We start from the raw sequence: 13,313 nt of genomic DNA on the forward strand, positions 1-13,313 counted from the left end.
AATACATTACATTATACCTTTTCTATCAAAAACATAAATATAAAATATATAAAATATGTATTTGTATTAGACAAACGTTTAATTTCATTAATTATATTCATGTATCTGATACGTATTATTAGACTATTCATATTGTAAAAGGGTTGATACATATGAAGGAATAAATGAAACTGTTATGACGACAATACATGAGGTAGAATCAATTTTTGATCTTCGAAAATATAATTAGTGACATAAAATTTCGTGATGTATCTTCATCTTTATCACTTTTTATATCGACAAGATTAATTCAACCAGTGACAGAGACTTTCGTGGTGTATTTTCAAAAATACAATCAGTGATAGAGGTTTTTTTGTTTGAGGTTGAAATTGAAGGAAAAACAATGAAACACATACACATTTATACAAGAAAATAAATAAAAGAATAACCAAAAACATTAAGGAAGAGAAAGAAGTGTGAACTGTAGAGAAAGCGAGAGAGACGAGGGCGGGATGATAGGGGAGAGATAGAGGGGGCAGGAGGATAGGGAGGAGAAAGTTTTCCGAAAAAAACTTTGAAGGAGGATAAGGTTAGACGTTAATGTATTAAATTGATGAAGAGAAGATATTAAGATAAATTCTTAGGGGGACAATTAATATATGCTAATTTTTAAGGTAGAAATTATGTATCTAAAATTTGAAGAGAAAGAATATAAATTAACAATATCTGTAATTTTTATTAAGTGAAGGAATTTTTAATAATTTAAATATTTCAAATTATGATTTTGTGAAATTACTATTATATAGAAAAGGGAGTCCCTGGACGATAAGGTTAAGGGTAGTTTAGTAAATATGACTTATTTCGTGAGCAATTTAATAAGTCAATGAGCATCCGATATTTTCATATCATCTCTAACAAAAGAGTGGAGAGAACCGACAATCAATTCTCATAACAATAACTTTTTGGGGGGAAAATGCCGAATAGAACAAAGCACACATGCTCGAGCGAAGACGCAGTTTCGGACGGTCTGAATTCTGATCTGTTAGTCTATTACTGCAAGTACTGGAGTTCTCATATCCTCATATCCGGTTCGCATTCTCCCCTATTCATTTCTTCTATTTTCTCAATGTTCAATTTCAATTTTTATTGTTGGAAGTATTTGAAAAATGCAGCAGAAAACTTTATATGTTAGCTGCTTTCTAGATTGTTAGAATTCAGGTGGGATGTTTGGAAGGAATTAATTGAATTAATCTTAAGCTGAATAGTTTTGAAGAGTTAATCAGGCAGAAATCTCTTATTGACAAGTTCTTCTGAATTATTGAATTATTATTATGTTATGATAGTAATTATTTGGTTACCTTTTTGGTTCTATGATGAATATGATACATGCTACATTGAATCTATGTTGTCAAAGGCTCGCTTAAACCTGAAGCGAGGCTCAAAATGATTTGACTCCTTCGCCTCGCTTAATGTGCACTTCAGTCTTCTAATCAAGTTTCAAAGGAATACTTATCTTTGCCAATGAGTCTCTTCTGAAGTGTTGACAGTAAATAATTGATATTTTACTCGATCATAATCTTTTCTCGATTTCTTTGTTCATATATTTTTCATTCATGTTTGTAATTATTAGTCTTGGACTAATTATATATTTTTATATATGTATTTTTTGTTAAAGTACATACTTTATTCGTGCTTTGTGCTTAAAGCTCCAATGGAGCTTAGAGCTTTTTTGCACTTTTTGCTTTTGATAGCACGACAATTAACTTTGAGAATATCTACTTTCTAATATTATTCGTTTCTTCAAATTTGGATATGCAATAAACTTTAGTTTTTGGTTTTGTGTGCATGAATTAGATGTTAGTAGGTGCTGCATAATCCTTTCTTGTTATTGGCATAATGATGTAAGATTTCCTCTGATGATTCAAAGAATGAGAGAAGAGTTGTTGGTATTTTTACTATATTATGTCACTAATGCCAATTAGAGGGAATCTTCCTTGCTAAAGTGTGATTGTAGATAATCAATTACAGAAAATGTCAAAAAGGAAAACCGACAAAGCATATGTATTGGATAAAAAAGGTATCTTGTAAGACTGAGTGTAGATGATGCGGGAAAAGTTCTTCTAAAACGGTAATCTTTTTGCTCCTGTAAACTTTAGTTTATTGATGTTACTACCTTTACTAGTATATGAAATCAGTTGTATAGAAGAAAGGTAGAAACATTACATGTCAAGATTACAAGGTTTTTTCAGTTTAAAACGGAATTCCTTGCTATGTTTGAAATGGAAGTGCTGCTAGATGCTAACTGTAAGACTTAAAAAGAAGATGATATAATCCAGCAGTGATGAACTTATTATAGTGGAATAACATCATTGGAAGTGTTGTAAAAGGTCTACATAAGTCACTAGAATACATAAATAGAATGGACATGGAGAATGTGCAGACCAAAATTATTATCAATGGGGAACCACAAAATGGTGAATAGAATACAGTCAAATGTCAGTCAGAGAAACTGAACTAACCTTGACTAAATTACTTTCTGTCTTTCGATGAACTCTGTCGGTTGGCCTTTTTCATTGTCTATCCATTACATTAGAAATTAGCATATGTCTCTTGCGTCACTGGAAAAGAACTTTCTTATTGATGACTGATATGTGTAACAGTTTAATACGAAACATTCTTTTGAATCCTTTTGCTTTTGATTTAATGTGGTGAAGGGAAACTGGAGAAACAGTTTCGGATGTCCTGTAAGGTTTGTGGCTTGTTTGTCTGCTATCAGACAGAAGAAGATTTGGAGAATGCCTCCTTCATATATGTAGTTGATGGGGCACTTAGTACTATTGCGGCTAAGACAAATCCACAGGTATTATATCTTTACGTGTTTTGCTGTTTTTCACTTCCTGGCTGAATTACAGAGTTATGCCCTCATATTCTCTGTATTTGTAGCAAGCTTAAAATTTATTATTGTCTGGTTTCTGTAAGATCTTTTCCACATTAGCTTGTGTAATCTTTCTGTATTCTGTGTCTCTTGCTTGTTTGTAAGATCATGTAAAATCTTATGCTTTATTCTATCATAGAATGCTTCTTTTTTTCTTTTATGGTTAGGGGAGTGTCTTATATGTCTACTTATATGCATGTTCTTTCAGATACAGATATACCTTTAGGAATTAAAATTTTCTTGTTGTATGTAGGATGCTCCTGTACCACCCTGCATCTCACAGTTAGAAGGTGGCCTTGTGCAAGTGGTGATAGAAGTTGAGGATCATGCCCAATGGTTAGCAATTACAAGTAAATAATCTGTCAATGATTTTTGGAAGTTAGACACTCTCATTTGCTTCAATTCCTTTAGAGTTGGGAAATAATTTGTCAACTGAACAATTCTACAGATTATTAAGTACACTTCATAACTATTCCTACTCTTCTGCAAGTTGTAAAAACCTAATTTGGTGGTTGTACTGGTAAATTATCTTTATTGGCATCGATCTTGATGTCTCAGGTGATGAAACTCAGAACTTTCATATGAACCTGCCTCTGTGGTGGGAGGATAGAGCATTTTTGTTCGGGGTCAACTTTATTGTATGACTATCAGGATCAAGTTTATTGTAAAATAGTTATTTGATGAGAAAGAAAAATGGTTCTATGATAATAACATATCTTAGCTTTCTGTTACAATGATATGCTTTCGAACTTGGAGGAAAGACTCTCTTTGGATGTGACTTGGGCATTTTCTGTCCTTTTCTTAAGAATGCACGAACCTTAATCAACTTACTTAGAAGAAGTGACACTTCTAATATCTTTGAAAGAACCTTATTCGACATTTATGTTGTTGTAAGAGTGAATGCAGATAATGTTCGGGTCACTATAACTGCACCTACAACTCGTGGGGAAGCGAACAATAAACTTCTGGAATTCATAGGCCGAGTATGCTGAACATTGTTGTTTCTGTCTCTTCACAAATCTATCAAATTTGAGCATATAATTTAGATTCTTTGCTATTCTTTGTTGGTTCATTCACTGAACCTAGGATTTTCTGTTGATGCAGGTACTGGGTCTGAAACTATCTCAGATGACTCTCCAAAGAGGATGGAATAGCAAATCAAAGCTTCAGGTGGTAAGAATGTTGCATAAAAAGAAATCTTTCTGTGATATTTGCTTTTTTTCTTAAGCTTTTGTTTCAGTAACCAAGCCATGTAAGAAGAATGAAAAATCTAGAGAAAAGTTAAGGGATCAAACAATAAGTTCTCCTGAAAGCTGATTACACATAGTAATGAATTGTTGTCACAATGACCACACGGTGCCCTGAAATTCTTCACGCACTGTCATTGTCCATCTGGATTTGCGAATAAAATTTTGACAATATGTTGGACTGCCACCGTCTGAAATTGAACCAAAGGCTTCTATTATTGGTAAACCACACGAACATATTATAAATACAGAGTGAGGACAAAAAAAAGAAATGGAAAGAGCTCCTTATTGTGATAAGAAGATGGTCACCCGAAGAAGATGTTAAGCTTATAGAATTCTTTATTTTAATTTCTATCACCTTTCTCTATGTGTGCTGATGACCATGGATGGAGCTAGAAGCTGACATCCATACGAAATAATCAACTCAGTTGACTAGATAGCAGTAACTAGAAAGAGTAGTGATTCTTGAAACGCTGCGTAGGAATGTAATAAGAGACATAAGAAAAAATCCCTCAACACCCATTCTTGCAAATTAATCTCTCTGCATATGAATGCCTAGAAGATGTTTGGTTGATTTGGTAAAATTATAAAAATAAAAGGGTAATGAGTTGAAGAGAAAAGTGAACAGGTTTATTCTAAGGTGTCCTTGGTTAGACCGACTGTGGTTGTACAACATATTTGGAATGGTGTCAAAGTGCATCTCTCTTTCCACACTAAGAAAACTCCTTAAGAAGTTTCAAGAAAAAGCTCATACAACAACAAGATTAAAAATAGAGAGAAGAAAAAAGATAAAGAGCTAAGACAACTGTGAAGAGCTCCTTGATGTAATAAAACTATTGTGAAAAGAAAGCCATGGTCACTTGAAGAAGATACGATGCTTCATTAATTAAGCATAAACTGCTGAAAACTAGCTTACTGCTTTCTTTTAATTTCGCCAGCCTTCATTGGTGGTGCTAGAAGCCTATGTCGACCCAAAATAATCGATTCAATGGACTAGAAAGCACTCTATCCTATCTAAATTATACTCGAAATTAGTGTAAGCAGTGTTCTCTTAGGCTCAGGTTACCAATGGAATTGAGTAAGCTTTACTTTTTCCTACAAAAAGGCTCCCTATGCTAATTTGAATTTTGTCTATATCAGGCTAAATGTCAGCTATACCCAACATAACCCCGAGGCAACACTTGCTGTTTCCAAAGGTTCGTCTGCTTATTTTCTCATTTACATAGAATTCTAAACTTGCTTAAAACTCTTTCTATATTAATTGGAATTATGGGTTATGCTTTTTCCTTTTTCCCTATACCTTTTCAAAGCAAGGAAAGGTAAAACGAATTACCTCCTCAAATTCTCAACCCACTTTATTGACCAGCATGTTACCCCTTGCAAACCATCATTGGACTTGACTTTAACCTTAATAGAATATTTTGTGTTACCAATTTATATTCCTGACTACCTAATATGAAATGCGCTCCTTCTTGGCTGCAATTTGTGAATTTACATGTTCACAGATGGACAGTGCATCAATCTTAGCGGATGCAATCGAACACTTAAAGGAGCTTCTATAGAAAATCAATGACCTGCATAATGAACTGGAGTCCACACTACCTATCTCTTCATTGTCGAAAACAACAATCTTCTATCCTTTAACACCAACTGCACCAGCTCTGCCTGGCCGCATCAAGGAAGAACTCTATCCGAATTCATTTGCAAGCCCACTTCCTAGCCCGACCGACAACCTGAAAGAGTAAAAAGTTTTTAACCAAGGACAACATTTCATCCAGAAGAAACTTATTATAGTACAAACATATGTTTCTAATTAGATGTGTATATATTACCTTTCTTAAAAAAATTAGATGTTTATATATATAAATTGATTGCATTGAAAGCTATTATAGTGTTCTTCATGCCCGTAAAGTCTAAAGTCATCATATTATTGGTTGAGATTACGTAATGCAGATTTTGTTGAGATGGAAGAGTTGTGAATATCCACATGTTTTGCAGCTGCAGACCAGGCCTCTTACTCTCAACAATGATGAGGGCTCTCAATAACCTTGGACGGGACATCTAACAAGCTGTTATCAGCTGCTTCAATGGGTTTGCCTTAGATATCTTCAGAGCTGAGGTACTTGCTTTTTTGTTTAGTTTACAATGCTGGATCTGAGCACAAGTTTGTATATAGAAAATTGTAGTCCATCAGTTGCATCACAGCATATCCTTCTGAAGCATGCTGAACCTACACCATATTAAGCTTTAACATGGGAATGTCGAAGATAAAAGATAATAGGTTGTACTGATTCCTAGTGACAGCTCTTATGATATATAAAAAATGTGATTACCAATTCATAACCGAGAAATAACCTTTTAGAAAACTGGTAGTCCAAATTACTCATGGTAAATTATGACATCATTTTAATAAGCTCCACAATAATTGCATATATTTTGTTCTCTATACTCCTTGATTGAGTGTACCTATCAGTCTCCCTAGCCAGAAAGTATGTTTTTTCTTGCTTATTTCGATCAATCTTGGAGAAATAGAAAACAACAAGAGTGAAATGACCTGCCATTTAGTTGGTTTGTTATCCTTGGCATTTTTATGTGGTAGAAATGAACTTTTCTTTTGATGATCGTTTTTTTATGTAATCTCAGCAATGCAAAAAAGGTCAAGACTTCCATACCGATCAAATTAAAACAGTATTGCTGGATTCTGCCGGTTGCCACGGGATGATATAAGCTTTTATGATTGACAAAGGGAAACAATTACGGATTATAGTACAATATATTTAATTTCTAATAATCACATTTTTTGAATACATTACTTGATTTTACATGGATATATCACTTTTACATGAAAATATATTTAATTTCTAATACATCACATTTTTTGAATACATTACTTGATTTTACATGAATATATCACTTTTAAACAAATACATTATATTGTTCGGTGATGTATTTGAGTTTTAAAGTAAACTCTAATGTGTTATATGTTTTTTCTTGAAAATTATATCAAAATCTAATGTGTTGGGCTGTGCCCTACGGCCAATGCTTGTCTAGTTTGAGAAGAGAAAAGCCTCTCAAACACTGGACCTTACCTTATTAATGTTGCACGCGAAGAAAACGATAGCTTGAGGGAGCGTGGATGTGACATAGGGCCAGGAATACTATTCTACTTTATATGAAGAAGGAATGGGGGTGGCCAAAATAGTTGGAGAATTTCACTAGAATAATCAAGTGACATGTTGGGGGCGGGTCAGGTTTTGTGTGGGGGGATAAAGATGAACCTATAGCTTTCTCAACTTTATGGCTGTGTTTGGTAGTGACTAAAAATATTTTTTAACTTTTTTTAAAAAATGATGAAAATAAATTCAACACACGTTCATCTCAAATTGATCGTCTTCTTTTCCTGTTCGTGAAGATTTAACCACTGCACCTTTTATTTTAATAATAATAATAGATAAATAAACTAAAATTAAAGCCTTTTATTTTAATATTAATAGGTAATGAACTAAAGTTAAAGTTATTGTGAAAGAATTCATAAGAAATAATCTCATTTTCTCTTCGAAGTCTTGTTCTTTGAAAGATCTATATTATGACTCATATTACATAATTTACTATACAAATAATCTAAATCATTCTGTTGAACTCATCCTCTTCATCATAAATAGTTCGGTTGTTCGAAAATGACTCACGCATTTATCATTGTCAGTCCTCATTCTTCGACTACCACAACACTTCCCGTGACCCCACCCTATCCCGCCCTCATAATATTTTAATAAATTATATATAAATATTGATCAAATAATAATTTTTCACTCACTTATCAAAAATGAGAAAATCCCGCGCCTAATATTTCAGGAAAATTATTCCTACTAAACCCGCCCTATAGGGTGTGCTTGGTATGATGGAAAATATTTTTCATAGAAAATATTTTTTTGAAAAATATTTTTCTGAAAAATGTTGGTTTTCTACTTATTTTCTCATGTTTGGTTGGTGAGTGAAAAATATTTTATGGTGTTAGGTTGGTGAATAGAAAATATTTTTTAGAAAAATAGTTTCTAGTGTTTAATTGGTGAATGAAAAAATATTTTTTAGAAAGTACTAATAACTGTTAACTAGTATATCAGTGTCTCTAGTAACTCAACAATTTTTAAGAGCTAATTTAAGTATAACAAATAATATTAATATCGAATACTAAAATATTACAATCATTAAATTTAAGAAACTATTAATTAGCAAATAGAGAAAACACTTTTCAACATTTTGTCAGGACAATCTCAAGATACTACAAGCAATAAAAATATAACAGAACGATAAGCTTATTCAACCTTGTGAAACAAGTTACATCGATGATAAAATGAAATATGCAATTAGCAAAAGTAACATAGGTAAGTCTTCCTCTATGCATATGAAAATAACAATACGTTCAACGAATATTGGAAAAGAAAAAATTCGGGTTTCATGATTTTTTATTTTAAGCAGTGAAAAATTGAAATAAAGCACAGTAAAAAATATTTTCGAGTAATGTAAATTTTTGAGAAATGTGAATTTTTTGAGTCATGTGAATATGAATGTTGTTAGGGTGGGGAAGAGGGGTGAGGGTGACGACATAAGTCACATTTGTCATTTTTTGAAAAAATAACTTTTTTTGGTCCATGAGGGAAGTCATTTTTCCTCAAATAGAAGAAAATAAGTTAACTTGAAAAATGTTTTTCTAATATTTTACTACAATCAAACAAGGAAAAATACGAAAACATTTTCCATCAAACATTTTCCATCATACCAAACACAAACACACCCATAATGTCCAACATTTTCTCTTTCTCCTTTTATGCGCCCCCCCCCTCCCTTGTTACTTTTTTGCTTTAGATGGATATTCGAGAAAATATATAAAGTCTCCATGATGTTGGCCGACTTTTTTAAAAAGATACTTAAACTATACTTTCGATCTATTATTCCACGAATCTTACTTAAATTGTTGCAAATACACCATTTTAACCCTTTGTGTGTATACACGCACAACAGGCACGTGAAAGACTCAAAATTGACTAATTAAAAGCTGTCACGTGTAAATAATTTGATATATAATTTATCTTTTTTTTTTAAAAAAAAAATTAATATTTATTTACTTTTTAAAATTATCCCATACCCATCCCCCGTTCCCTCTCCCCCCAACCCACCATTATCTTCTTCAACACCATTATTATTATTTTTTTTTTAATAATCATTTAACTTTATTAAGAATCATAAAACTCTATTAATGGAGCATAAAACTCCATTAAAGCTCCATTAATAGAGTTTTATGATTCAAGTAGAATGGTGCTGAAGAAGACAATAAAGCTTTAATGGTGTTTCAAAAATGGAGCTTCAAAAAATAGCTTTAATGGAATTTTTTGAAGCTCCATTAAAACTATTTTTTGAAGCTCCATTAAAGCTCCATTTTTGAAACACCATTAAAGCTCCATTGTCTTCTTCAACAACATTCTACTTGAATCACAAAACTCCATTAATGAAGCTTTAATGGAGTTTTATGATTCTTAATAAAAATAGTTAAATGATTATTTAAAAAAAAAACTTTAATGAAGGTGTTGAAAAAGACAATGATTTTGAAGAAGATAATGGGTAGGAGGAGGGATAAGGGGAAATGCTGGGTTTGGGGGAGAGGGGAGATGCTGGATGTGAGGGGGGTTGAGGGGTGGGGGGAGAGGGGGTAGGATGATAAATAAAATAAAATAGAAAATTTTATTAAAAAATATAAATAAAATATGAAATTAAATATATTTACACATGACAACATCCAATTGGTGTTTGCATTCACTCTTTTTTGTGATTGAAATTGAGTAAAAAAATGATATATTTACAATGATTTAAATAAAATCCATGAGATAATAGGTCGAAAGTATAATTTAAATATCTTTTTAAAAAAAATTAACCAACATCAGAGGAAATTTTATGTATTTTCTCTAGATATTTTATCAAAGGAGAGATAAATCATCATACAACTATTATTGAAGGTTGGTGCTATTTATTGATTGTCAACGAGGCTTTTGTTATGTCAGGTAATCCCTTTGTTTAATTTTAATTGACCTTTTTATTAAAATTACTTGTTTCAATTAGTAGTTTAATTTATGAAATTAAAAATAATTATTATATTTTTTAATACTAATTTTATCATTAAATAACTATATAAGGTGCATAATATTTAAATTTATATTTTAAAAATATAATTAATAAAAATAAGTTCTTAATAAATGTTTTTTTTTTTTTAAAAATGCGAAGCCAAAAGGAACAACAAAAAAGACGGAAGGAGTATATTTGGGGAGAAGTGAATTAATGAGTCGGTTTATTAGCAAACAAAAAATGAAAATACAGTGAAGCTTTGATATGAACAGATGCATTGAAAGATAGTGAGTTTCTCCTAAATGGATATATTTTTTTGAATGATTGTAAATTACCTTTTTGTCCTTTCAAATGTTAACTCGTTTGATCAAACTTATTTTTCTCCAAAAGTACTTATTTTATCTCAAAAATATTTATTTAAAAGAATTAAGTAGTATTAAATTTTTGAGAGAAATAAGTACTTTTGAAAAGTGACCGTTATTTTTTCACATAAACTAAAAGTTTGATCAAATCACTTAAAAGCTCATCCCTCTTTTTTAAAGCACTTTTTAAAAATGCTTTTGAGAAATATTTTTAAAAATTTAATTAAATACTAATTGTTACTGAAAATTATTTTTTAAAAATTTAATTGACTAAACACAATCTGCTTCTTACTGAAAGTGTTTTTTAAAAACTATTTTTTTAAAAAGCCATTTCTCAAAAGAAGTTAATTTTATACGTTTTGCCAAAACAGGTTAGGAGCAAACAAAAAGTGAGGTAAATCCAAAATTATAATGGAGGGAACTTGTATATCGAGGACCAAGCTATCAAATCATCTCAATTTCAATATCAAACTTCTTAAAATTAAAAGTACATATTTACGTGGCTAAATAGAACACAATCAAAAGTCTCATCTTATTAAAAATCAAGGAGAAACTCAAATTAACTTGAGCATGGAAATAACAATCGATGATAGAGAAAGGCTCACAATTTTAAATTTTAGAAAAGATAATTTGTTAAGTCTTAAAAAATTATCTATATATATTAAGTTAATTTTTAATACAAGCACAAAATTTAGACTATAACTATTAAATTTTGACGAATGTGAAAATATAATTATAGCTCCATCCGTGAGTAAGAATTGAATTATTCAATAATTTGAATGTAATAACATAACATTAAAAAAAAATTTTGCACCCTCAAAAAAAAAAAAAAAGAGTCATTCTTTCTTTACCCCTTTTTCTTTATTTTCTTGTTTGCTTTGTTACTACTACTTTCTTTCTTTTCGCATAGATCCGTTTTTGCCAAAAGCTGCAACAGGCTTAACAATCAAATTTTAAAAGGCAAGAATATAATGCAACGAATAGAAATTGTTAGTGTATTTTTAATATTTTTAATTATATTAAAGTGTATTATATAAAATTGATAAAGTGTGTTGTTGATGGTTGCACTTTTTTAATGCACCTTAGTGGAATATTATTAAAAGTGTATTTATTTTGTGTAACTCTTATAACTACTAACATTTAATTTCACTCATTATTTGTTGATAGAATGTGACATTTAGTTCTTGTAACTTCTAGCATTAGTCTATCTCATTGATCTTGTAACTCTTGTAACATTTGTAACATAAAGATCATTAATATATCCACTTTACTACACAATATTCTTCCTATTCAATACCAGGATGAATACCTCATCTATAAATAGAGGTGGTCTTGCACGTTATTGCATGTACAAAGAAATATGATGTGTGAAAAAGATTATAGTGTGTCGCAGTGAAAGAGAGAGTTGAGACAAAGAAAATATTCTAAATTTTTAATTATATTCACTATACAAAGAGAGTAAATATATGTTGAAGGAAGGTGTTCTTATGGTGGAGCTTTGGATTCTTCAACTAATCCGGAGTTGTTTGGGTATTGTTGATGGGTTGTTGTATCCTGCAGAGGACAAGTCACGAAATATACTGCTGAATTGGTGTAGATTATGCCGCAGTAGGCTTGTTTTTCTTTAAAGAAAGCGAAATATCCGCGCCTCGGTTAAAAAAAAGGTTCTATTATTTTCTTCATTTTTTGTTCATTTTATTATTTCAACTATAATTATTGTAATTGTGGTATATTACACCAACATAAGTTATTTCTCTTGCAACGATCAGAAGTTATTTTTCTTTTAATTAGAAGTTTTGATTTTGAATTCTTGATGTGAATTTTTTTTTAATAGAATAAGAGTGCTATTCTTGAAAATGAGCTTTATTCGATACAAATTTAAATTAATCAAATTTTAATACAGATATTGAGCATCAAATATTACAAAAAAAAATTAAAAGAAAATTTCAAGAGGTACCTTGAGATCCTAGATCGACAACAGACTTCGGTAGTACATTCATTGCTCATAATAAACTTGCATACACTTAATTTAGATTATATGAGAACAACAAGACTGAAATGATTCAGTGCATCAAAGAATCATCCCTTTGATGTTTCATTTTTATTACTACTGTTATTTTCTTTATTTGGCTATCTTCAGAGATGGATCTCCGTACACTTTTACGATACTTTGATATTCAGTAAATTCAACATAAATTATGAATAATTATATAAAAAATATATAAAATTGATATGAAAGTCAAAAACACATTCATAAAACTTAAAAAATAATAAATATTTTGATTTTCAGATAATATCTTAAAGTTTCAGACATTAATATATGTTCAAAACTTTCTGAGACACCTGCAGCTTCTTAAGTAAGACTATCTTAAATATCTTTAAGAAACAGCCTTTTTATTATTGATTGATGGTACACACAGCCGACTTTCGTCCTATATACTGGCAATTCAAATAAAACAAGAAGGAAAGAAAAGATCTTATGAGGAAACCTTGCATAAGAGGGAAGAGGCAAAAGGCAGAATTGGCAGAAAAAAAACAATATTTGTCAGCCATGATCTGTATCTGATGATCCATTAGTTTTCACTTATTAGATTCTGTAAGAAACAAAATCTATTCCTTATTTATGATAGGGTACACATCTAACCTTTTATACCCACATAAATTTCTCCTATACAA

At 30.8% G+C, this 13,313-nt stretch overlaps 1 protein-coding gene across 7 annotated transcripts; it reads left to right on the forward strand.

Moving 5' to 3' along the window:
- The first annotated feature begins 876 nt into the window (after positions 1-876).
- Positions 877-7,046, forward strand: LOC107870661 (UPF0235 protein At5g63440). 7 transcript variants are annotated; one of them, XM_047413020.1, is made up of 8 exons: positions 877-1,067; positions 2,694-2,839; positions 3,168-3,264; positions 3,821-3,897; positions 4,019-4,087; positions 5,302-5,357; positions 6,115-6,280; positions 6,805-7,046. In XM_047413020.1, the coding sequence occupies exons 1-6, from the start codon at positions 953-955 to the stop codon at positions 5,326-5,328; spliced, it is 531 nt and encodes a 176-aa protein (XP_047268976.1). In that variant the 5' UTR covers positions 877-952; the 3' UTR covers positions 5,329-5,357; positions 6,115-6,280; positions 6,805-7,046. The 7 variants fall into 7 exon arrangements, 6 of the variants coding, with proteins under 6 accessions (XP_047268976.1, XP_047268977.1, XP_016572739.1 ...); XM_047413021.1 differs by having other exon boundaries at positions 6,166-6,280; XM_016717253.2 differs by having other exon boundaries at positions 878-1,067; positions 6,160-6,280.
- The last annotated feature ends 6,267 nt before the right edge of the window (positions 7,047-13,313 follow it).

The sequence above is a fragment of the Capsicum annuum genome, chromosome 5 (genome assembly GCF_002878395.1).
Source record: "Capsicum annuum cultivar UCD-10X-F1 chromosome 5, UCD10Xv1.1, whole genome shotgun sequence".
In the NCBI taxonomy this organism is placed as follows: Eukaryota; Viridiplantae; Streptophyta; class Magnoliopsida; order Solanales; family Solanaceae; genus Capsicum; species Capsicum annuum.